The sequence below is a fragment of the Camelus dromedarius genome, chromosome 2 (genome assembly GCF_036321535.1).
Source record: "Camelus dromedarius isolate mCamDro1 chromosome 2, mCamDro1.pat, whole genome shotgun sequence".
NCBI lineage: Eukaryota > Metazoa > Chordata > Mammalia > Artiodactyla > Camelidae > Camelus > Camelus dromedarius.
In genome coordinates, this window is record NC_087437.1 from 31791678 (window position 1) to 31818623 (window position 26946).

The 26946-nt window shown below is 38.2% G+C and overlaps 1 protein-coding gene across 9 annotated transcripts in view; it reads left to right on the forward strand.

The window, feature by feature from the left end:
* Positions 1 to 26946, forward strand: part of LEKR1 (leucine, glutamate and lysine rich 1) — a 224444-nt gene that overhangs the window by 173213 nt on the left and 24285 nt on the right. For 6 of the 9 annotated variants that reach the window (XR_010383326.1, XM_064492258.1, XM_064492257.1 and 3 more), the window contains exons 10-11: positions 4755 to 4919; positions 8215 to 8514. Coding sequence is in view for 8 of the 9 variants with exons in the window: in XM_064492258.1 (XP_064348328.1) it covers positions 4755 to 4919; positions 8215 to 8514 (465 nt within the window). In the remaining variant the exon portion in view is untranslated. Of the gene's footprint in view, positions 1 to 4754; positions 4920 to 8214; positions 8515 to 24178; positions 25049 to 26946 lie in introns of those variants that run through there. The other 3 variants (XM_031449690.2, XM_064492255.1, XM_031449679.2) reach the window with 1 other exon arrangement.

The following is a 26946-nucleotide window of genomic DNA, read 5'->3' on the forward strand; positions in this document are numbered from 1 at the left end:
TATCTCTAGAAGATAGACTGCATTAAGTTAAAAATATATTCCATAAACTCTAAACCAACCACAAAAATAGAAAAACAGAGTTACAGCTAATAAGCCAGCAAAGAAGATAAAATTGAATTAAAAAAAATAATCCAAAAGAAGACAAAAAAAAGAGGAAAAAGGAAAAAAAAGATGAGGTAGGTCAAATGTAAAACACAAGATAGATTTAAAGCTAATCATATCAATAATCAAATGTAAATGGTCTAAACCAGGGGTTTGCAAACTTTTTTTGTAAAAGACCAGTTAATAAATATTTTTGCTTTGTGGGACATACAGTCTCTGTTGCAACCATTCAGCTCTGCCATTTTAACTTAAAAACAGTCATAGACTGTGTGTAAATGAAGTCCATCTGTGGGCCATAGTCTGCCACGCTCTGGTCTAAATACCCCCATTAAAAGAAAGAGATTGTCATGTTGGACAAAAATGCAAGACTCCACTATACATTGCCAACAAGAAATGTACTTTTATATAAAGAAATATTTTAACAAATAGGTTAAAAGTAATGGAAAAAAGATAGGCTCGAACAAATCAAAAGAAACTGGAGTAGCTATATTACTATCAAACAAAGATTTCAGAGAAAGAAATCAGAATTTTTTTAACATTTTTTATTGAGTTACAATCATTTTACAATATTGTGTCAAATTCTAGTGAAGAGCACAATTTTTCAGTTATACATGAACATATATATATATTCATTGTCACATTTTTTTCTATGTGAGCTATCATAAGATCTTGTATATATTTCACTGTGCTATACATTATAATCTTGTTTATCTATTCTACATTTTGAAATCCCATTCTGTCCCTTCCCACCCCCCATCCCCTTGGCAACCACAAGTTTGTATTCTATGTCTATGCATCTGTTTCTGATTTGTATTTATGTTTTGTATTGTTTTGTTTTAGATTCCACATAAGAGCGATCTCATATGGTATTTTTCTTTATCTTTCTGGCTTACTTCACTTAGAAGACATTCTCCAGAAACATCCATGTTGCTGCAAATGGCGTTATGTTGTCAGTTTTTATGGCTGAATAGTATTTCATTGTATAAATATACCACATCTTCTTTATCCAGTCATCTGTTGATGAACATTTAGGCTGTTTCCATGTCTTAGCTATTGTAAATAGTGCTGCTGTGAACGTTGGATATTTAAATATTACCAAAGATAAAGAAGGTGATTTCATAGTGATTAAGTATCCTAATTCATTTATTTTGTATAAACAGAAGTCCTGCCATCTAAGATATTTTGAACAAACAGCTCCTATCAACATGTGAAAGACATAAACATGACAACTGGGCATGAATTTGTCTTCTCAATGACAAATAATATACCAGCTTAAGCAAATCATTGTGGTTGTGGGCTCATCATTTTGTTCAAACTCTTCAGATCATGAAGGAACCGGTAGTGTCATCTCTGTACTACAGAGTCAATATGTTCAGTTGTTTTTTGGCTTCCCATTATAGCTGTCTTAAATGTTTAGAAATCCTACCTGAAGCTCATCACTTTGCTTCTCTTTCTCAGGTTGTGCAAATTAAAAACCAAATCAGAAATAGTAAATCACTCTTCTATCTACTGTGCTTTTTCTTTTCCACCTTCCATCTATTCCTTCCCTTTTTTCCTCCCCTTACCTACACTAGCTCATTCAAAGAGTAGTTCAGGGAGGAGAGGATTTCCTTTCTTCCTGACTCAGGTAGAACAGAACATTCTGCTCATTCAACCCAGCCAGCCACCACTTTCCTTCCCTGAATGCTTCTTTTGTTTCATCTTCATCAGGGACTCTGCTGATTTCCTAAATGGCCTCTTCTCCATAAGAAATTTAAAGACCTTCTGTTTTTAAAAGTCCTTCTGTCATCTAGTTTACAGTCTGTCCTGTCCTGCCTAGTTTGTGTGCATTCTTGTTCTCTTAATTTGAGCCATCGGTCCATATTTTGAAAGATGTCTTTTTATCCTAAAATAACTATTTGGCTGTACCAATTAACCACACAAGGAATCTTTCAGACACTTGATATTTTAGTACCTCAGCACAAATTTTTCTTGAGCTTCTCAAAAAGTGTTTATTTAGGTTTTTTTTTTTAATAGTATCAAGGTATCTTGTGGTTTATTAACTCTTAAAGTTACACCTTGCAGGTTTTCCCAAATGTTCTGCATTTGGCTTCCCCTTTTCGTGTATTCTTGATTTACCTGCTCCAGTGTGGCTGGAGCACAGTTATCAAAGGGGGTAAGTGGTGAAAGTCAGGTTGGAGAAGTCCAGGGCTGCCGTATTTGGTGTTGGGGTGAATAACTGCACAGGCCAGGTGAGAGGAGGGAGCTGAATCCAGCCTGGGCTCTGTTCACCAAGTCCTGTGCCAGCACTAGGCTGTGTTCATCTAAGGAAGGTGTTTTCTTGATTCACTCAAATGTGTCATATGGGCTGCTGGTGGTCCAGTAGAAGATCATGTCTGGAAGTTTTGATTTTATACTAATGCACCATGAAGAAGGAATGAAAAAATCCAGTTTATATTTTGTGAAGAACACTCTGCTGTGTCTATCATGGACTGGAGAGAGGCAGGAGTAGAAGTAAGGAGGCCAGTCAGGAGGTGATGGTGGCCACAACTAGGGTGGTAGAAGTAGAGATGTAGAGAAATGGATGGATTCAAGGCATCTTTTGGAGGCAAAATGAACAGGACTTGGTGCTGGATTTGTGTGGAAGGTAAGGGAGAGAGAAGTGTGAACGATGATGCCCCAGTTACTGACTTGAATAACCAGGTAGGTGGTGGCACTGTGTCCTGAGATGGGGAGCATTGAGGAGGGAACAGGTGGGGAGGGGGTTGTTTCAAGAACTCTGGTTCAGACGATTTATTTGAGACACCTGTGACGTATCTAAATGGCTACCAAGAGGCAGGTGAATATAAGTACCTGGGATTCAGAAGAACATCTGCTCTTTTCTGAGTACCCTGAGGCTTTCCTCGTCTTTTGTAGTCGGATAGCAATACATCTGAACAATTCTATCATGTCCTAAATGATTTTCAGTATCCTTTCCCCCAAACAATCCAGAAATTTATTTTTGAGAGAGCCAAAATAACTCTGTGCATTGAGTATAAAAGTTAATTGTTTTGCCTTGAGGCAAATGCTTAGTCCTACACCCAGTGCAGTAAACCCCATTGACCCCACACTGGGGCTAGTCTCCTATCTGCATTTTATGTAATTTAAAGGGCTTTCTGCAAACTTAGCAAACTTTCTGTTTCCTGGTACCATGGTTTCAGTGTTCCCTTGAGAAATTTAAGTTGATCTCTCTCCTCCTCTTAGTGGCGTGAGAGTCACAGTCACAGTAAGTCAGGTTTAGCATTTTTTCTCCCTAGTTGTCTGGCATTTACTCTCTCTTAGAATTTATAATCATGGCACAACATAAATTTAGAGCCAGCCTGTCACTGGGATCGCTTCTCTAATCTCACTAGTTGAACTCCTAGACCTGAATGACTCCAGTACTCATAGATTTGTTCTCTGTCTTGCTCTAGTAGGCTGAGCCAAAACCAATGGTTAAAAAGCACAGGGAAAGACATGTTGGCTTAACGAAAGGAAAAACTTCCTAATGCTTAGCACTGTCTGAAAATGAAAATGCCTGCTGGGGAAGGAGTGAGTTATGGTTCCTAGTGGTGTTGAGGCACAGAAGAGACAATCATTTGATGCAGATTCCATGGTAGAGACTTAAGTCACGGTGTAGAAATAATCTCCACTGACTATTGAATTCCTGCTCATGCTCAAGCTTCACACAGATGTTTCGTCTCATTTAATCCTCATAATGACCCCCAAGGGAAATAGTTATAACCCCACCAGGAGAGATTATAGTCACAACTTAAGATCACACAGCTAGAGTGGCAGAGCCAGGATTTAGAGCCAGGATTTAAACTCTGAATCCAAAGCCTTTGTTTATTCTTTCCACAATTCATGGAAGCTTGAGAAAATGAACTAGGGGATTTCTAAGGTCTTTTCCAGCACTGTGATTCTGAGTCAAAATCTAGATACAGGCGCCACTGACTGTGTTTTCCTTAAATCATCCTTCTGGCCTCAGTCACATTAAAATGATAATCTATGGCTCCAAAACTGTCTCTGGTCTCCATCAAGAAAGGACTATTTTTAAAAAATCAACATTGGTATCTTGTATCCAACTCTGAGTTTCCAGTGGAACTTGGTATATGAGCCTCAAAATCAATGTTTTGTTCCTTATATGGTCCCTGCCAAGGACTAAGTTTACACTATAAATGTACAGAAGACTAAGCTTTTTTTTAATCTCTGAAAACTGTTATAATATAGTGTCCTACCTTCTCTACTCATTCTGCAGGTCTTGAAGATCTTAGAAAATCTAAGAATATTTGTCCCAAGGTCAACTTTTCTGGACCAAGTTCTAAGTCAGGTTTTTTTAAATATTAGAATTTTAAAAATAATATTAGAATTTTTAATAATTATTAGATCCTAAAAGATCTCATCACAAGAAAAAAAATCTATTTCTCTAATTTTGTATTTATATGGGATGATGATATTCACTAAATTTACTGTGATAATCATTTCAGATATATATAAATCAAATCTTTATGCTGTACACCGTAAACTTATACAGTGCTACATGTCAATTATATCTAGTAGAAACTGGAAGGAAAAATATTAAAGTTGAAAATAAGCTCAGTTTACTTATCTTAAGGTAAAATGGCTCTATATGTGTGTTAAATGCTGTTTTCTAGATTGAAGCTGAACTCGCCAAGGAAAGGGCCCAACATTTAGTTGAATTTCAGGAGCAAGCTCTTCTCTTTAAGGAAGAAGCTAAACTGGAACTTGATATTGAAAAGGAAAAACATCAAGAAATAATCCAAAAGTATAAGAAAGAACAAGAGGAGCTACAAATGAAGGTCTGTCATTATGATGTTTATCATTATTTAAGGGGTTTAAAACTATAGATGTTGGTTATCTCCTCCTAGGAGCACTACTGTAGTTATAAATCCAGAAGCTTACCTCGTAGTCATTGTGCCTTAGTTTTAGGGAGGTAGGATGGTTTGCCTATTCTCCAGAATGAATAACTGAGATAAATTATATAAGCATACAATCCAGCTGTGTATGGAATTTTTTCCTACTAAAATAAACTTATTTTTAAAACAGCATAATTATATAACTAATAATTAGCATGGTTAGATATTCCAATTCCTCAAATATCTAACATGAAAAGATAATGAGGTGTTTTACATAATTAAAAGTTTATCAACCACTAAAGCCTATCCCCTTTAATTACAAATATTTTCAATTCTAAATATTTTTGAATGAAGGGTAGTATTTTTAAATGTAGTCACACCTCCATAATTTCTTAAACAATGTGTCCTAAACTTAAAATTAAGTGTTGGTCAAGTTTCCCCTATTTTTATCAGACTTGAGCATAGAATGTGTGTGTGTGTGTGTGTGTGTGTGTGTATGTTAACCAAGACCCAGTGGTGAAGCCATGTTTTGAATAAACTCGTTAAGAGTCTGTGTAAATTAAACACCAAATGAGACTTAACTAGCCCCTACTTTGGTGTCCAGAGGTTGTGGTACAGTCTTTTCAGTAGCTGACTGTGAACAAGAGGCAGGACCAGCTGCCTGAGTATGTGACAAGTGCAGCGTCACAGGGCCCCACTCAGAAAGGCCTCGTGCTTCAGGTTTAATGCTCTGCAAATGCTGTCTTGAAATTCTTAATAATTTTATCTTCAGATTTATGTTTTGTAAGTGAAGTCCTACTGGGACAATGGAGCATGTGCTGGGAGCTGGTAACCTGGGCTCAGGCAAGGCCCCACCTCTTCTGGACAGGCTCTGTCCTAGACAGGCCTCTTGCTTCCTGGCTCCTGCCCCTGCCCCCTCCTCCCCTCACATTGTGACCTCTGTTGCAGTCCTGGGTGGCTCAGGACTGTCAGCAGGGGCGTGCTGAAAGGCAGGCCCCAACTTGCCAGGGGCTGCAATTTTTTCACAAGAAGTCATAAATCCAGATTCAGTGAGTGAATTCCCTTGATTTTTTCAATGTTGACTCCCTTTTTAAAAACATGAAAACATGTTTGTGGCTATGTGAGCCTCCTCTCCCAAGGGTAACCTGCTCTGTTCCAGTGTCAGCCCTCCTCTGGATTATCGCAACTACTGTTCAGACCTAGCAGTGACCCTCTTCGTTCCTGGATTAATGGAAGAAAGAGGAATCTTAATTTAATTTATAAAATTACTAAGTATGGTGAATAGATTTCTTGTAAAAGTTATTGTTAATGTAAATTTAACATTTGAAACAGATTTTGGATACACAACTCTTAAGCAGTAGTTCACAAAATCCTTGGAACTTTGATCTATGAATGTTTTCCAGATTCTTCATGGGCTGCTTTTCTTGTTGTACTAATATTTATTAGTGACAATATCCTATAGCATGACATGCTATGACAATATCCATAGCATGAATAATAAGGATATGTTTCATCAGAAGCAGCTTTGGTCTTCCTGGCCTGTTTTTTGTTCTTTGTTTTGTTTTTTAAGGAGAAAGAAAACAAGCAGTCTTTTCCCTTCTAAAGACTTTCATGACTTTGAGGAGAAGCTTCTCCAAGTTATTCTCTTATCTCTTTGTCTAGAGGTACCATCTTGAGAAGAACTATATTTTCAAATGATTCTGGTATCCTCTAGAACTGCATGGTCTAATACGGGAGCCACATGGGTCTCCTTAAGTTTCAGCTAATTAAAATTAATTAAAATGAAAAATTCAGTTCCTCAGTCACTTTAGCCACATTTTGAGTGCTCAACAGCCAGTAAGAGGAAGCAAGAGTCTATTGTGTGCATTTCTTTCCAACTCAGTGATGTCACCTTCATAACTTGGAACTGGCTTTAGTGACAGTATTTACACCATGGAAACTGGATATAAAACTGGCTTGTGTGTGTGTGTGAGTCCATTGTTAAACATTTACCAGCACACCACCAACGATAGTCTCACGTGGCTAGTGGCTACCATACAGAACAGCACAGAATATTTCTATCATCACAGAAAGTTCTGCTGGTCAGTGCTGCTCTAGAAGATATACTATCTAGGGTGTCTCCAGTCATCACATTCAAGAAAGAAAAGAAATACATCAAAGGAAAACTCATCGGTATGGTTTGAGTAGACTGTAACTGTGATGCTCTCCTACATGCATCCCCAAATATTAGGCATTTCTAGGTCCCAAAGCTACTCTAGAGTGGTCCAGACAAGACACTTTTGATTAAGGCTTGAGTTGTCCTTGGTAGCCCAGTTCAGCCACAGAGATTTGTATATTTCCAAGTATGCCCAAGTGACTAATGCAATGCCATTTTAGGTGAAAAAAAATAAAATTTTAGTCTTAACTTTTGAAAAGAAATTCTTGTTTTTACTCCATGATAGGCAGGGCCAATGCCCCTACTCAGCTCTAAAACAGTGATGGAAGATGGACCTCCACCCCTCTGCAGCCCTATAAGCATTTAGGAGTTAAATCTCTGAGGGGAGAATGAGACAGGAAAGAATGGGGCAGGGCACAACCAAAAAAGGAATGACACAGCAGTTAGCACCAAGATGGCGGAAAAGTAAACCCCCAATAGACCTTGAGGCCCAAGATGGTTGGAGATCTGACTTCTAGTAGACCTTGAGCTTCATTATACGCTCATTGTATTATATTAGCATGGGACGTGACACACCCACAGGTGCCATGACAGTTCTGAGGGCTGACCGTAAAAGGTCAAAAAGTGGGTGATGGCCCAGTTCCTGGGAATCCCTGCCCCTTCCCCAAAGTAGTTGGAATAATCCTTCCACTTGTTAGCTTATGAAGTTACCAAGCCCATAAACAAGCCCCACACCTTGTGGCCACTTTCCTTTCTAAGTGAGACAGACCGCACTCTATGGAGTGTGTATCTACTTTTACTTTAAACTAAGCACCCAACCCTGCACCTCATGGCCTCTCTGGCCTTCTGAGATGGCCTGTACTCTGTCTATGGAGTATCTCTCTGAATAAATCTACTTTTACTCAATAAATAAATACATACATACATAAAAAGAAAATCTTGAAGGCCTACATGTCATAGAATTTGCTTTCATCTGATTAGAAGAGAACACCAGTTATTTAGAATAAGCCTCTTAAAACCACGAGAACTCTGTGGTTACCTAGAGAATATTGCCTACAAACTAATGCAAGATTTATCTTACAGGTATCTGACTTAATCGAAGGTGCCACTAGAGACCTAAGGCTGAAAGTGGCCACTCTTGAAGAAAAACTCCATGAATCTCATATTCAATATACTAAAGAATCCGAGTCAAAGGAGAAAGAAATTGAAAACCTTAAAAATTTGCTTGCAGAGTTTGAATCACACTTGAAGAAGGAAATTGACAGTAATGATTCCATTTCAGAGGACTTGAGGAAGGAAATGAAACAGAAGTCAGATGAACTGGAAAGAGTGATGCTGGCACAAACACAACTGATACAAAAATTCAACCAGTCCCAGGAAGAGGTAGGAAGCAGATGATAGAACCATTACAATCAGTGAATGAGTTGTATATTCTTTCAAAAAACAAATGAACAAACAAAAACATGAAAGGCAGCTTGTCATGCAAAGGCTCCTAGACTGTTAGTCAGAGACCTGGGGTCATATCCTGGCTCTGTCCTTAACTAGGCAGGCACTTAACCTCTCTAGACCTGGCTTCCTTTTCTGTAAAATGAATAAGACATTGAACTACATAATCTCTAAGGTTTCCTCAGCCAGTTCTACTGTTACAAATGATGATTTAAAACCTCTAAGATTAGAAATCTTTATATATTTATGTCTTATTTGTTTTGACATTAAATCTTTGCCAAGGAAACTTTTAGAGCACTTGCTGCTTAAGTTAATATTTTGGACATATATTTTAAATGTAACTATTCCTTGGGGTTTTATTTTTCTGTCAACTTAAACTTACAACTTACACGTATTGGTCTTCTTTCCTATGTATGCATGATTATTTCAGCAATGTTTTTATTTAAACTGGAGTAGACTTATTTTGATTTGAAAATTTTTTCCCCTAACAAAGTCTTATTTCTGAACTGCTGAGCAGCTTAGGAATTGTGGATGCTATGGATTGAATGTTGGTATGTCCCCCCAGATTTATATGTTGAACTCTAATCCACGATGTGATGATATGTAGAGGTGGGACTTTGGAAGGTGATTCTGTCATGAGAGAGGAGTGGGCTTGGTGCCCTTATGAAAGAGCTTCCTCGCCCCTTCTACCATGTGAGGACACAGCGAGAGGATGGCTGTCTATGAATGAGGAAGCAGGCACCTCACCTTGATCTTGGACTTCCCAGCCTCCAAAACTGTGCTGTCTGAGCCACCTAGACTCTGGAATTTTGTTATAGCAGCCCAAACTGATTAATAAGACAGTGGAGCAATTCTTCAATAACCTAGAATTAGAATATTGTCACATTAGAATCTGTGGTTCCATCTATGACAGTATAGCAAATAAAGGCAAATGAAAGAAGATTCTGAATGTTAGTGACAAGTAATATTCTTGTTGGTTTTATTGGCATCTTAATAAAAGGAAAGTGCTAGTAGTAATATTGATTATTAAAAATATACCATGTTCTTGCTATATTTAAATTATAAGCCAAAATAAAAAGTTTGTGCCTTAATTATAATTATGAAATGAATTGCATCAATATGCAATTATGAATAAGACTGACAACTGCCATTCCTTTCTCTCAAAGAGAATTTTAAAGGAAATATTATGTGAGTGATTAAATTGACATCAGAAGAAAGATTAACTTAAAAAGAAACTTATATAAAAAGCATAGACTAAAAGTTAAAAAATTAGACTTAAGGGCTTGCATTAGTTATCTATTGTTGCATAACAAATGATCATCAAATTCAGTGGCTTTAAACAACAACTATCTATTATCTCATAGTTTCTAAGGGTCAGGGATCTGAATGTGGGACTTAGCTGTGTGCCTCTTGCTCAAGGCCTCTCATGAAGTTGGTGTTAGGGTATTGGGGCTACAGTATCATTTAAAGGCTCAACTGGGGGAGGGTTGGCTTCCAAGCTCAGTGATGTGGTTGTTAGCAAGATCTATTTCCTCACAGATACTGGGCTGAGAGCCTCAATTCAGTGCTGGCTATTGGTTAGAGGCCCCCCCTCAGTTTATTCCAACATGAACCTCTCCACAGAAGAGCTGGCAGTGTGGCAGCTGGCTTCCCTCAGAGCAAGCAAGTCAGAATGAGAGAGTACAAGAGAAGGTGCCCAGGATAGAAGCCACAGTCTTTTTGTAACCTAACCTCATCCCATTGCTTTTGCTACTTTCTACTCATTAGAAATGAGTCAACAAGTCCCACCCACACTCAACACAAAAGGATTGCACGGGGGTGTAAACAGCAAGAGGGTGGGGGTAACTGGGGGCCATTTTAGAGGCTACCAGTCTCAGGGCCCCTGAAGGTAATTTTGGCAAGAAAAACTAGACTGGCACACTAAAGAAGTACACTGGGGTTCTTCCTCCTTCTTAGTTGTAAAAGGAAGCCACTTAGAGATGCAAAAAATAATTTTTTAATGTGGACTCTTGAACGATACAAAACACTGAGTTGGTATATAAATGATCATGGATCATTACTGGGGAATAGCAAAGAATCATCCCAAAAGTAAAGTTACCTAAAGACATGCCAGGGGGTAGACTTTCCATTAGAAGTTAAATAATTACAACTGAACTGTGAGAGTAAATAATTAAGGCTGCTTCTCTGGTGAATAATGTGAAGTCCAGAATATTCTTATAAAAATAGGAAATGAGCTAATACAAGTCACAGGAGCTATGAGCCAGAAAGAATAGAGGTTGTTAGCGTGTAAAGTGAAAAGCACTACTTTTTTTGTGATGGTGCATTCCGGACACTTGAAATTTCTCAGGTTCTGGAGGAGAAAAGCCTCATTTAAGTGGAGAACAAATTCCCATTAGAAAGAAGATAAATTAATGGTCTAAGAAGGAAGCTAATTAAGGGGAAGAAAGCCCTGCTCTCATTCAAGAGGCCAGAGAATAGGTAGAACTTTGTTTTTAATTGTATAAAGGAAGTTCTCAAGGATAGAAGGAAAGCCATAGCCTCTGAAGGACAGAATAGACATTCCTGCATGGAGCAGGGATTAGTGGAGGCTGCCACAGAAACAAGGATTGAGAAGGTGCAGCAACAAAAGATGCAGGTCAGTAAGAGGAAAGAAAATGGAAAAGAAAACTGTATGGGAAATGGAAATGTGGGAAGGAGCCTCCTGAAAATTCTTCATAGGGAGAAGACACAGACATAAAAAATTAGAACATTAAAAAAAAAAAAGAAGAAGTCAGAAAAGAAACATAGTATGTTAAAGAACAGGGCATTGTCATTTAAAATCAGGTTAAAATAGATCACGTGCTTCTTGCTGCAGTTTTGCTTCCTGCCAGCTCCATGTGAGTCCTGTCAAGACAGCATGGCCCCACTGTTAGGAGCCTTGTGATCCAGAGGAAGAATGTGATAAATTCAAAACACAATTTGTGTACAACTATCAAAGGAAAGCCAGTACAGAGAGTTCAGTATTTTTGTTGTCTTAAGACTATAGATAAGGAAAACATAAGGGGCAGAAGTTTTCAGTTCTACCAGTTCCTGTAGCTAGCTAGCTAATGAAGATGAAAGATATTCAAAACTAGAAGGGAATGCTCTTAGTTAAACATGCAGAATTGAATGCATATGTTTATCTCTCCTTCTGTCCCAAAACACCACTAAAATGACAGTAAATTAATAAAAAAGGAATAAATCCATAAGGAAGAGAACAAGAAAAGAGGTGACACTAGATGAAAAAGATGTGTTGACCAAATTTTGGAAAATGGAAAGCAAGGTATGGATAATAGGTAATTAGCAGACTGTAGGATATGGAAACCTAATGCCTGTGAGGAGTGTAGGAGTGGCTGGAATCCTAAAAGGAGCAAACTCAATCACGTGACATGACACTGGGAAGACTCAGGAATTGGGGACACCAGATACCTCTGAAAGAGGGAGAAAAGAGTGGATCCGAAAACAGGACTGTTTGAATGATTGTAAAAGGAGCAAATAAGTGCTTGGATGCCCTCTCTAACCCCTCAAGCAGCCTCCACCCACCATCCTGGCAGGATACCCAAGGTCTAGATTCTAGAAAAACTGAATGCCAGGGTCTTTTGGACCTAAGTAATATACAGCAGCAGCGTATGGGATAAGGCAAGAGCTGGAGTAAAGTCTGTATGTTACAGAGTGAGACCTCCCAGTCCAAGTCACCCGCTCACTTCCCAGAACATGGACAACCAGGCTTACGTGTCAGTAGCCAGAAAACTATGGACACTGACAATTGGGGTCTCTTAATGAAGTGTTATATCCATGTCCCATCTACCCACTGAGACATATCCCAGTCAATAAGCTCTCCTACCTAGGCACACAGAGGTTCCAGGAACATTTTGGAGACTCATTTTTAAACATGAAAAGCCAAGGATCCCCAGTCATTTGAAGAACACCTCTAATATCAAAGACAGAAATCAGGATCAAACAAATAAGCAAAAAATAACTCATAAGAAACAAATATAAAACAACACGGGAAGCAAAAGTTAGCTTCAAAAAAGAGCATAATTAATATCCTTAGAGAGAAAAGAGATGTTGTATCCATGAAATAAACAGGAGGCTATAAAAAAAGAAAAGGAATGAGTATTAAAATACAAGAATTGAAATTTAAAAATTTAATGTTTGGCTTTGATGATAAAGCTGAAGAAATCTTCTCAGAAAGTAGAAGGGAAAGGCAAAGAGATGGAGAGAAGAAAAGAAAATTAGAGGATCAAGCCAGGGTACCTAATACCTCACTAATAGGAGTTCCAGAAAAAGAGGACAGAGAAAATGGAAGGGAGAAAACTATCCAGGAACTAATTCAAGAATTTTTCCAGGCACTGAAGGGCATGTATTTTCTATATTGAAAGAGTCCACCCAGCATCATGAGCCATCATTACCTTAAGGATAAACATAAGTACTTATAAGCTTCCAAGAAAAAAAAAAGAGATCACTTAAAGAGGGTTGGGTATCAAAATGACCTCAGAATTCTTTACAGCAGCAGTAGAAAATAGAAGACAATGGCTTCCAAATTCTGAAGGAGAATTATTTCCAACCTAGGTTTCTATATCCTGCAAATGATCAGTCAAATCCAAGTGTCAAATAATATTTGCAGCTATTAGAGTTCTCAAAAATGATACTTCTTTTTCAGCCTTCCTCAGAAAGCCGTTAGAGGATGCATGACACGACAATGAAGGAGTAAACTAAGAAAGGAGAAGACATAGGAATAAGGAAATGAGTGTTCTGACACAAGAGAGAGGTAGAGGGAGTCCCCAGGACCATGGTGGGCAGAAATCCAAGAATTACAGCAGTGCAGATTTAGAAAACAATCAGGCTGGGTTTAGCAGAAGAACAGAGGGATTTTAGAAGCGTGTATCTGAAAAATAAGAAGCTGATGGATTACACGGAGTGCTTGACCATGTTGAGAGTATATTTGCACTTCTGTAAGTGGGTTTGGTGAAACAGATAACCATTAGTTATCAACACCTAGACAACGAAGTAGATGAAGACTGGGATAATAATAAACTCTAGAAGGAAACTGTGCAAGAAAGGAAAGGTAATCACAGTGCACTGCATGGCTAAGATGTGAATAATATTTATACGCTATAATCATATAAGGTGAAATATAGTTTTGACTAAAATTTGTGATATAAATTGGGAAGATTTCCCAATAAAACTGAGATAGGAATTTCCCCTAGGGGAGCAGAGATATCTCCTAATAGGGGAGGAGAAACATCTGTTAAGAGTTGGAATAAGAAGATAACTCCTCATCTTTCATTCTATGAAATCAGTAGAAAACAACCTCAAAATGGAAAGCCATGAGATACTGTGTAATGATATTATTTAGGAACATAGAGATAAATATCACAAGAGACACCTTAAAAACCTGAAAATGGTTGTTCCTGTGAGGCAGGACTGGGAACTGTGAAGGAATGATTTTTTTTTCATTATAATTGTATAGTATTATTTAAATTTTTAACTGTATGTAATGTATTACTTTAATTTTAAAAAATAATTTAAATTAATGGAAAGGAGTAAATTATAAAGAGGACCTGACAGGGTGGCAGAGGAAAGGATAAAGGACAAACCAGGAAAGTTATAGATAAAGCAAATAACAGAATATGAGCCTTTAAGGAGATTTTTTTTAAAAAATGAAGAAAAAGTAGATTCTAGCTTAAACTTTAGTGACAGGTGCCTGACATACTTCTATTTATTCCAAGTCTGAATAAAAGGAGAGCTCCTCCATGAACCCAGAGAATCCCAGAGGCAAGCTTAGGTATACATCTGTGTGCCTAAAACAGTTGTTCATGCATTCGTCTAAAATTTAAGTAGTTGTTTTTAAATAGATGCTAAGAAGAAATAGTAATTCAGGTAAAGGGATGAAGGAGAGGCGCTCTATTAAATGGGGTAGTCAGAGGACTCAATATTCAAGCAGACCTAAAGTGAGGAACAGAACATTCCAGGCAGAGCCAATAGGAAGTGTGAAGGCCCTGTGGCAAGGAGCATCCTGGGAGAAACCACAAGGAAGTCAGCGAGCACTACTGGAGCTTAGCGAGCAAGGAGGGTGGATAGAAAGCAAGATTGGAGGGGCCAGTTCATGTGGCGTGTTTGTGGGCTGCAGTAGGACTTTGGATTGTTTTCTAAATGTGATGAAAAGCTACTTGGAATTTTGAACAAGGGAGCAATATGATCTGACTTATTTTTAGGGGATAAACTCTGACTGCTGTGTGAAAAATAGGTTGAAGGAGGGGGGCAAAAATGAAAGCAGAGAGACCTATTACAAGGCTCTTGAAAAGGTCTAGAAAAGCAATGATGGTCATCGTGGTAAAAGAGGTGAGACGGGGCCAGATATTTTCAAGGTAGATGTAACAGAAATTGCTGATGGGTTGGATGATGTGATCAAGGATAACTCCAAAATTTGGAATCTCAACAACTGAGTGGGTGAAAGTGACATTTACTGAGACGGGAAACACTAGTAAAGAATACAATTGGGGAGGAATATCAAGAATTTGATTTGGGACATATTAATCTCAATATGTATATCAGATATTGAAGTGGAAGTGTTGAATGGGCAGTGTGTTCAGGGGAAGGCTGACTAGAGATACTGATTTGGAGACATCTACAAACAGCTGATACTTAAATGAGATCACCCAGGGAATGAGGTAATAGAGGAGAGGGCTGAGAACACTCCATCTTTCAGAGGCTGGAAGGAGGAGGAGAATCCCGCAAGGGTGGCAGAGGAGGAACATCTAGTGAGGTAGGAGGGAAACTGGAGAGGACTACCAAAGACTCTGAGGAAAAAAAGTGTCCAAAGAGGAGAGCATGCAACTTAGACAAGATGCCCACAACCCCTTGTACAGAAACTTTGGTTTCAGATAGCTTTTGGAATTCAAATTATTTTGAATTTTAGAAAGTTAGTAAAATACATATGTTCCTGGAGATTTAGGGCAGCCCCTCCCATACAGTGACATTAATATTTATGCAGTGGAACATAGGAATGGCCCCACGGAGTGAAATAAATAAAGATAATCAGTCCAGTCAGATTTTATTACCAATGCTATGAGTTACACATATTTTTCTTTTCTGAGCTTTTTGAATGTCAAAGTTGTGGCTAATGGATTATAGATGTGTATTTGCTTTCTTTCTTTATAACAGCAGTTTTCTCGGCATCTTGGATCTGTTTTTGTTTAAAAAACAAAAAAGGAGAGTATATATGTTTCTCTATAGGATACAGACAGAGAGAAATGACAAGAAAAAGTGAAGGAAGAATTTTCCCCAAACTATTTACAGTGGTTACCATTGAGGGAGTCGGAAGATGGGCAGGGGTTTCACTTCTTACAGCTTTTTAAAATTGGGATTGTGGATGACTTTTAAATTTTTTGGTGTTTTGAATATTTTTCGAATATGAAGTCTTTTTAAAGAAAAGAAAACCTATTTGTTTAGGAAAGTTTATTAATAAATGTGGCAAGGATGGATTTATGTAAACTCTAAGCTTAAATTTTAGGGTTGCATGCATTTACAAATACAAATCGCTTTTTTTACAAGGATTTACTTAGTTTTAGGATATATACTTACCTCATTTGTGTATTTATTTGAATAGAGAAAATGGCACACATTTCTCTGGTAGCTCTATTTATGAGAAACCAAAGTTAGTAAGTTAAAAAATGAGTGGTTCTCTGGGGGAAGGAGTTCTCAGTGGTAGACTGCTTGTACAAGGTCCTGGGTTCAATCCCCAGTAAGCCCCTTAAAAAATAAATACATAAATTAAATAAATAATTAAACCTAAATTGCCTCTGCCCCCCAGAAAAGCTTAAAAAATAATAAATTATTTTTTTAAATGAGTAGTTCTTAATTTGGAACTGAATAAAGAGAACATCTGAATCTCTTCCGAAGAGTAAAGGGGTAAGTGGAAGTTCTCTAACCTCCAGCTGCACAGGGAGCAGGGGAGGACGGGGTGGTGCATGCGGAGGGGCCGTTCCCAGGGTTGTTCGGCAGGGCTAGGGGGCTCAGACTGAGATCCAGGCAAGACTGTCTTTCACATGTTGGAGAGTCAGCCCTGAATAGATGCTAGAAAATTGACAGAATGAGAAAAAATACAGAGAAATTGTTTTTGTTGTATATAATCAATACCAATTAAGTCTTCATTAAAGTTAGCTCACTGACTTGGAAAAGTAGATCCTGAACACCATGTCTTCCTCGGCTCTTCCTCTCCATCCTGAAAATCCACTCTTGAGGCATATCAGTCCAAGGGATTATTCCCCTCTGTTTCCACTTCTGTTTTGATATGTCTGCCTTAGTTTTCGCAGGGTCCATCATGTTCACAAGCATAGAAATAACAATGTTAAGAACAACCTTCCTGCCATCCATTTCACTTCTTTCCTGGAAATGTATTCACATTCTCCTTCCTGCTTTACCAAAGGGCCATTTCCATCCACTGTTTTTCTGCAGTGTTTTGGGCTGATCAGATTACTTGAACAGAAGCCTTAAATGGAAGTTTGGGCACATCCTTTGCTAACTCCTACTCATCTTTTTGGTTTCCACACCTTTTCCACAGACTTTCCTTTCACCTCAGCTCCCCACCCAGTTGGCCAACCACTCACTCACCCTGGGATGTATCTAGTTTGGGTCAGTGGAAACTGTAACTAAGTTAAATAAATAACTGTAAATAATCTGATCATTCCACGAGTGATTCCGACCTCTCTGGGTAGAAGGCATGAGCAAAGACACCCATCTGTGCTTCTTCACTGAGGACTTGCTTTCCTGGCATGTTCACCCCAAATTGTGCCAGATACAGCTGATTGCCATCACAAGTGGAATTCTCACCTTCAGAATGATCAAGTTACCCAGCAAAGCCTTCTCTTGCTTCTTCCACTGTTTTTGGAATTGAAAGCAATCCAGCTGTCTCTAAGGATAAAAGTGAAAACAAACATAAAAATAAACCAGTCTTACATTGCAGAGAGTGAGGGGAATTGGCCATTTTTTTAATATTAGAAATTTCAAACAGATGGTGAGCTAATTTATATTTTCATTTTGACATTTGCTTACCCAGTGGGAGTGCACTTAAGCCATATTTTAAGTCCATTCAAAGTGGCCTTCATCAGAAAATGTTGTAGACAAACCTATAGATGATGCTCTCCACCAACTGGCAGAGCTTATGGACCCAGGGATGCTAGCTCACCTCCTGCTAGACCATGCTAGCCAAGGCCCACTAGGGATAGGAACCTCTGCCCTGGAAACTTTGGCCTCCTATCCTCCCTGCCTCCCATCTCACCCTGTTCAGGGCCGTTTTCCACAGAATTGGCAAAGGGATCTTCCTTTCTTGCAGATTTGACCTTCCAGCCCCTGATCAAAATAAACCTTTCAATGACTTCAGATGGCCCTTACAATGAAGTTAAAACTCTATTATTAGCATGTTACCAAAGTCATCCTTGATCTGACTCTCCTGACTCCTCCCTGTCTCAGTCCTGGTCTCTTCTTCCATTTTGCACTCTGCACTTGAGTCATACTAAGCCATGTGTCATCCCAAGATGTGACTCTCCCTCTCTCACTGCCAGGGGTTTGCACTCTCTGCCCACCTCTGCCTGGAGAACCCCACCACCCCTTTGCACCTGACTCATGCCTCCCTTCCATTTTGACTTACAGTTTAGTTGCAATCCAGTAATAACACTATTTTACCATTCCAAAATATGGCCAAAGATACCTCCACCTAGAAGATTTAGAATGCTATGGCTTCACTGATTAGTCTCATGTTTGCCTACAATTTTCAACCTTACAAAACATATTCCATCTTAGACGTTTTCCCATGTTGTTCAGTGAAAACGCGTATCAAAATTCTACAGCAATACAAACTTCCAAAAATATAAACAACCTCAAAAGACAAACATTTTGCCTAAATTGCTGAAAGCAATATAACCACGAGTGAATGATTCTTTTCCACATACGATGGAACTTTCCACCAATGTGTCTCATTGACTGACCACATCCACGTGTGCTCTTGTTATGCTCTGTCACGCACACTCCACTTCTGAACTCGCAATTCCCTAAACTTGATGTGTTCTATTTCCATTTTTGAACTCTATGGTTGAATAAATTATAACATCTGAACTGTGTGTTATACAAAACTGAGTTAATAAGCATCCCCATTTTAAAAGAGGGGTTAGTGGTGTCATAGGAAGTACAGATATTTGAGATTTATCTGAAATGTCATGGTTTTTTGACATGACAAAAATAGAAGTCCTATCTTTGGATCCTGTTTTCAGTTCAGAGGTTCTGGTTTGGGAAAGAACAGAAGAAAGAGGATTTGTTCTTTGTTCTGGAAGCTAATAGCTTTGAAGAAGGATGATTTCCAGAGCAGTGGGCCCGAGACGAAGATGGTCAGCAGCCCTTCCAAACCTCAGTCAGGAGTTGGCGGGTGCTTTGCTTTCACTGTACTTGCCACAGGGACATCTTTGGGTTCACTCCACCCTTCCATTTCCTCCTTTAGTGGAGTGTCACTTGCCTGAAATAGCTTTCAAGTGACTTGCTTTATGGACGTTTTCCATAGAGCACTACTCCTTTCCTTTGAGACTGGAATTTAATTTTAGCAAATGGATTGGAGCTTATTTTTCTTTTAATGAGAGCACTTGTCATCACATCACCCATCACTGTATCCTTCCATATTGGTGCACCTATTATTCATGTCACCAATTTATTGACCTCATTGCTGACTGCTAACTTTCACATTTTCAAGCAAAATTAACTTTTCCATAGATTTCTTAATCAAGGGAATTTTTATACTAATTTATTAAAAGCCTCTTAAATCTAATAACTTCAATACATTCTGCCTACTTAATCTACTAGTGGAAAGGGAACAAAATGCACTGTTTTATCCTTTTAAAAGAAAGTTTAGATTAAGTTTAGAAAAGTTGGGCAAAACCAGGTGCAATGTCTTACTGTTTTTATTGCTTCAGTGTCCTGGAACACAATGGCCCCTGCATGCTTGATATAATTAATTAGACAATTACCTGAAGCATAGGCAGCTTGGAGCCAGGCCCTGGAGGCAGGCAGGACCCCACCACTTCAAAGCTGGGTTACTCTCAGCAAGTTACATACCTGTCTGAGCTTCAGTGTCTTTCTTTGGCAAATAGAGTTGTTGGGAGCAGGAAATGAATGAGATGATGCCTAATAGGCACTTTATAAATCTCTTCTCTAGCCCTCCCTCTCCTGCCTTTTCAACAAGTATTTCAGGAAGACTTAATGAGAACCAGATGATAAAGCCACAGACACCATCCTTGGTCTCCTGTTCCTCAAAAAAAAAAAAAAAAGAATTAACTGGAAGCAAGTAATTAACCCCCATTATTTAAAAATATATATGGTTATATGGATCATATGTGTCTACTACTAACATATGTAAATGGTGAGGCTGTTTGAGCCAGGCGTGCCGCTGATTTTATAGAATATTACTATGCAACTGTTAATCTGGAATTGCTCCATTTTCTTCAATTTTGATTACCAAATTTGGAATTGAATGGAATTCTGACCATAATCACAAGAAACTCAAATACGGGAAGATGCTACTTTCCCTGATGCTTTGTTATTTAGTTCCACTGACAGTAGATTAGTCAGTAAGCCCTTAGAAGGATGCTTTCCACTGAGCATCAGACTTGGGAATGCCTTGGCTAGTCTTACAAACAAGCTAACCTAACGGGGAGTCATTTTTTTAATTGAGGTATAGTTGATTTACAATGTATTAGTTTCTGGTATACAGCATAGTGATTCAGTTATATATATTTTTTCTTTTTCATATTCTTTTTTATTATAGATTATTACAAGCTATTGAGTACAGTTCCCTGTGCTATCCAGTAGGATCTTGTTTATCTGTTTTGTATATAGTAGTTTGTATCTGCTAATCCCAAACTCCCAATTTATCCTTCTTCACCCTTCCCCTTTGATAACCATAAGTTTGTTTTCTATGTCTGTGAATCTGTTTCTGTTTTGTAAATAAGTTCATGTGTGTCTTTTTTTTAGATTCCACATGTAAGTGATACCATATGATAGTCTTTTCCTGTCTGACTTATTTCACTTAGTATGATAATCTCTAGGTCCACCCATGTTATGGCAAATGGCATTATTTCATTCTTTTTATGGCTGAGTAATATTTCATTGTACATATGTGTGTGTGTGTGTATACACACACACACACAACTTCTTTATCCAATCATCTGTTGATGGACATTTAGGTTGCCACCATGTCTTGGCTATTGTAAATAGTGCTGCTGTGAACTTTGGGGTGTATATATCTTTCCAAATTAGAGTTTTCTTTGGATATATACCCAAGAGTGGGATTGCTGGATCATATGGTAAGTCTATTTTTAGTTTTTTAAGGAACCTCCATACTGTTCTCCATAGTGGCTGCACCAATTTACATTCCCACTGACAATGTAGGAGGGTTCCCTTTTCTCCATACCCTCTCCAGTACTTATTATTTGTGGACTTTTTAATGATGGCTATTCTGACTGGTGTGAGGTGATATCTCATTGTAGCTTTGGTTTGTATTTCTCTGATAATTAGCGAGATTGAGTGTCTTTTCATGGGCTTATTGGTCATCTGTATGCCTTCATTAGAGAAATGTCTGTTTAGGTTTTCTGCCCATTTTTTGATTGGATTGCTTGTTCTTTTGTTATTGAGTATATGAGCTGTTTGTATTTTGGAAGTTAAACCCTTGTCAGTCATATCATTTTCAAATATTTTCTTCCAATCTGTAAGTTGTCTTTTTGTTTTGTTTATGGTTTCCTTTGCTGTGGAAAAGCTTTTAAGTTTAATTAGGCCCCATTTGTATATTTTTGGGTTTGTTTCTATCGCCTTGGTAGACTGACCTAAGAAAACATTGCTAAGATTTGTGTCAGAGAATTTTTTGCCTATGTTTTCTTCTAGGAGATTTATGTGTGTCTTGTCTTATGTTTAAGTCTTTAAGCCATTTTGAGTTAATTTTTGTGTATGGTGTGAGAGAGTTATCTAAATTCATTGATTTATACGAGGCTGTCTAGCTTTTCCAATACCACTTTCCAAAGAGACTGTCTTTTCTCCATTGTGTATCCTTGCCTCCTTTGTCAAAGGTCAATTGACTATAGGTGTGTGGGTTTATTTCTGGGCTCTCATTCTGTTCCATTGACCCATATGTCTGTTTTTGTGCCAATTCCATTCTTTTAATTACTGTAGCTTTGTAGTATTGTCTGAAATCTAGGAGGGTTATGCCTCCAGCTTCATTTTTTTATTCAGAATTGTTTTGGCAATTCTGGGTCTTTGGGGATTCCATATAAATTGTAGGATTATTTGTTTTATTTCTATGAAAAATGTCCTGGGTAATTTGATAGAGATCACATTAAATCTGTAGATTGCTTTGAGTAGTATGACAATTTTAACAATACTAATTATTCCAATTCAAGAACATGGGATATCTTTCCATTTCTTTAAATCATCTTTAATTTCCTTTATCACTGTTTTATAGTTCTCCACATGTAAGTCTTTTACCTCCTTGGTCAGGTTTATTCCTAAGTATTTTTTAATGTGATTTTTAAAAGGATTGTTTTTTTACTTTCCTTTTCTGGTATTTCATTGTTAGTTTAAAGAAATGCAACAGATTTCTGTATGTTAATCTTATAACCTGCTACCTTGCTGAATTTGTTTATCACTTCTGGTAATTTTGTGTAGAGTCTTTAGGGTTTTCTATGAATAGTATCATGTCATCTGCATTTAGTGACAATTTACCTCTTCTCTTCCAATTTGGTTCCTTTCTATTTCTTTTTCTTGTCTGACTTCTATGGCTAGGACTGCTAATACTATGTTAAATAGAAGTGATGAGAATGGGCATCCTAGTCTTGTTTCAGATTTCAGTGGGAGGGCTTTCAACTTTTCATCATTGAGTATTATATTGGTTGTGGGTTTCTCATAAATAGCTTTTATTATGTTACGATATATTCCCTGTATACCTACTTTGGTAAGATTCTTTTATCATGAGTGGATGTTGAATTTTATTAAATGCTTTTCCTGCATCTACTGAGATGATCATGTGATTTTTGTCCTTTCTTTTATTGGTGTGATATGTCACATTGATTTGCATATGTTGAACCATCCTTGTGACCCTGGGGCAAATCTGACTTGATCATAGTGTGTGATATTTTTCATGTGTTGTTAGATTTGATTTGCTAATATTTAGTTGAGAATTTTTGCATTTATATACATCAAAGATGTTGGGCTGTAATTTTTCTTTTTTGGTAGTGTCTTTGGTTTTGGTATCAGGGTGATGGTGGCTTCACAGAATGAACTTGGGAGTGTTCTCTCCTCCTCAATCTTTCGGAAGAGTTTGAGAAAGATTGGTGTAAGTTCTTCTTTGTATGTTTGGTAGAATTTGCCAGTGAAGCCATCCAGTCCTGAACTTTTGTTTGCCAGATGGAAAGTTGCTTTTAGTTGAAGAATCCTGTAGCACAATCACTTTAATTGTGTTTACTTATTTGGATACCACTTTGAACTGCTTACTTTTCAATCTCTTTTTTGACATCCTGCAGACATGAATGTTGGGACATTAGGGATATCCAAGACTTAATTCTTACCATGGGCCTTGAAGTACTTTTGGTGAATTTCATGGATAAAAGACAGCTATTACTCTTCAACTAGACATGTAGAGTCTCATTATGGGAGGGAGTCTTAATGATCTATAGTCCAGTCACACATTTGAAGCTTAAATTTGCTCCAGTACTTCCCAGTCAAATGACATTTAGCCCTTTGGAGTATCCTTAGATCGCACTGACTATTAAAAAGTTCTTCCTTGTCTTAACCCCCATAGCTTCCACCCTTGGCTCCAAATTCTGTTGGGGACATAAAAAGTGCCTCTGCTCAAACTTACAATGCTGCAGACTTACTGAGGGCAGGAACTGAATCCACTACAGCTTCCAGTAACTTGATGTATGATTACTGAATGGAGTTCAAAGCAGATGTTGTTCTTTATTTTGATATATATCTTGCAGAAGAGAAGATGGCCAATATATTTAAGTTCTATTGAGAAAGTACCACATAAAATAACTGATTTTAATATCGAAATGCTATAGCTGATATATTTTATGCTTTCAATTTTACAATTTGAGCTATTTTTATCTGTCATATATTGTAGTTTCCCTTTATTATAAAATAACATATTTAATGGCACTACAGATATTAACTAGTAGACATCACATGTGCAGCACAGACTGTCTGAGACACAACACACAGAGGAGATGAAACTCCACAGAAGTAGGCATTAGACGCTCTGGGTTCCAGCACCAGCCCCACCACCACCATCCACGTGACCCTGGTTCTTTTTTCCTATTCTGCAAGCTGCGAGGGTTGAACTAAATGTTCTCTTAAAGTTCTTTCCAGCTTCACAAACAAGTTGCATTTTAGACTTGTTTGTCCCTGCAGTAGAATATCTACAAAGACAGTTAAAGAACACAGACCTCTGGTTTCCAGTTCAGTTCTCAGTGTATATTTCCAATAACTATCCATATGTACACAGTTTAAAGCGAGGGCTGCCTTTTTTCCCCCCTTTTTCTCATTTCAGAACACTTTTCTTCAGGAAACAGTGCGTAGAGAGTGTGAAGAACGCTTTGAACTGACAGAGGCCTTGAGTCAAGCCAGAGAACAGCTCCTGGAGCTCAGGAATCTCAGGGGACAGTTACCGCTGTCACCGTGCTCCCTCAGCCAGGGCAGCCTAACCTCCTCTGCCGCAGCCAGCGGCAGTCAGGGAGAGAGAAGGCTTGCAAGACTGAACTCAGAAAAGGGAATCAGAATCCCCAGCCTGCGTGGAGTGTCAAAACCTACTGCTTCCCCAGTCTCAGCTCAGCCCAGCAGGGTCAGCAGCTCAGGTTTGCCCACTCTTCCCCAGCCACATCCTCCCCGGGGGCGACCGTCTTCGGTCAGTGAGACCAGGCAGAGACTGGCTGCCATTCTGTGGAAGAGACTGAGTCAGCAGTGATGGATCCAAAGTCAGGAGTGGCTCCACACAGCATGTCTGTGTTTTCCAGAAGGCCAGAGACTCACTGTAACTGAGGATGATAAAGATCAAATTATTAGTGCAGATCACGAATGCATATTGACAGATATTTTTAACAAGATAATTGGAAAAGCTAGAAAATTGTGGTCACAATTTCCAAGAGGCCTTTGAAACTACAGCAGATGATGAAGTTGTTGGTATTCCAGAGGGCCAATTTCTGTATTTATGTATTGTTATTTAGATGTATTCTATGAATATGCCCTTTTAGAGATCATTGGTAAAAATGTTCATCCATAGCATTTTTTTTTTGCACCATTACAAGCAGATATATTTCCACAAAAAAATAGATCATATAGGTTTTGTTGGTGTTTGTTCATTTGTTTGTTGAGCTGAGTAGTTTAAATAGATGTAATTAGTATTCCAAATAGAAAATGAAAGTACTTTAGTCCTTAATTTGATAATTTTCAAAGTGCTTATTTGAAATAAGCAGAGTTCATCATCATTATCAAAAGTTTCTCTTTTTCACCTCGTAATGTAATTAGTTAATCTAATTTCTTTTTAAGTTAGGTCAGAAGTAATGATAGGTAATCTTCAGGAAGACAGTCTGGGGACCTTCTAGGAAAAGAGACAGCAACTCCAAGGAAAAGGTGGTTTACTTTTTGGTCATGAAAATATCACTTGGTATAGATTTTATACATCAAATGCTTTTTGGTACTCAGAGTCAGATTTTGGTTTGAACTAGTATTATTCTTAAGTCATTGTGTAGAAAACTAATTTGAGACAGTTTAGTACAGGCACAGTGCTACTTTGGGATTCAAATGTTATTACCCCTGAAAATGGGCATCTGTTTAACATGTTTTCTATTTTCAGAGTGAAAAATTAAAACCAGAAACTAGACAGGCTATTTTACGTAATCTTAAAGCTTCGGGCTCCTCCTGTTTCTTAAAACACAACTCTTTACCTTAGGCTAGTGTTCATCTATCCTTTTCTCCATCTAATAGAAGTGTATTTTTCTTCCATGACTGATTTTACACAAATCCTTCATCTGACTGTATTGTGGACATCCAGGCTTCTTACTCCCAGATTAGAATGATGGTAACACATGTGAAAAGTGGCACATAAAACTCTGCTATTTGGCTACCACACTGAGGAGAGAATCCAAAGGTACTTGGAATCCCTCCTGTGTGCAAAAACAAGTAAAGCTACTGAGCAAAACCAAGTTTATCTCCAATCTTTCAAAAGACTTATGTAATCTACCAGTAGGGTGTTTTAATCTCAAAACATTCCACATTAGGTCCGCTAATTTCCCTGACTAGTTTAAGTGAGCACATCTAGTGTTAAGGTTTATAATGCACCTTATAATGGCATTTGACAAGGGACTATAACATCACATAATGGTGATGGTGCAGTGGACCGTAGAGGTCACTCAAACAATCTCCTCCCCTCCTTTTTTTTTTTTTTTTTTTTTTAGCCAGTTTGTGTTTTATTGGCTCCTGGATGCTGCGGCCTTAACCAGTACTCCCGTGACGTGTCTCACACGGTGGGTCCAGCTGCTCCTTCCGCTGCTTCTGCTGCTTCTTCAGGTTATCTTCATGCTTGTTGAGCCCATGGTTCATACACGCGTTTTCTGGGGCAACACACCAACCAGGGGCTTGTACTTCTAGACTTTACAGAATTTCCTCCGGCTTTCTTCCTGAGTCTGGTTAATGACAATGAGAACATAGGTGATGAACTTGCTAACAACTGGGATCTTGGAGAGTTTGGAAGCTGCACCACCTGTCACTTTAGGACATGCAGCTGGGACAGCGCCACCTTCAGGACCTCCAGTTGTTTCAGCAGCTCCTCCACCTCCTTGTCGCGAATGTCTCCAGCCTTAATCTGGCCATGGCCAGAAGCTGCCACTAACGCCTTCTTGAAGGGAAAGAGCAATTTGTAAAGAGTAATCTCTTTACAAATTAAGAATAGACGCCCAAAGAGTTCTGGCTTGGCTAAGATGGTACAGCTAGTTAGTGGCTGAGTTCAAACCAGAACCACTATTACCTGATCCCAACCTTTCCACTTCACTATTCCACTCACCAGAGAGTCCCAGACCTCTACCATGACTTTTGTCAGACGCACCTATGCTGTGTTTACCTAATATTTTTAAATGCCCTCATTTTTTAAAACTTAAATTTATATAAAAAGGAAATTTGACCCAAGGAAGAATAATTATAAAGTAATGAGTTTAATATGCCAGTCATATTTTTTCTAATATACTTTAAGATAAATGTGTATCTATTAAGATGTAAAATGTTGTTGGTCTACCCCCTAAAACCATGTTGTATGATTCTAGCAGC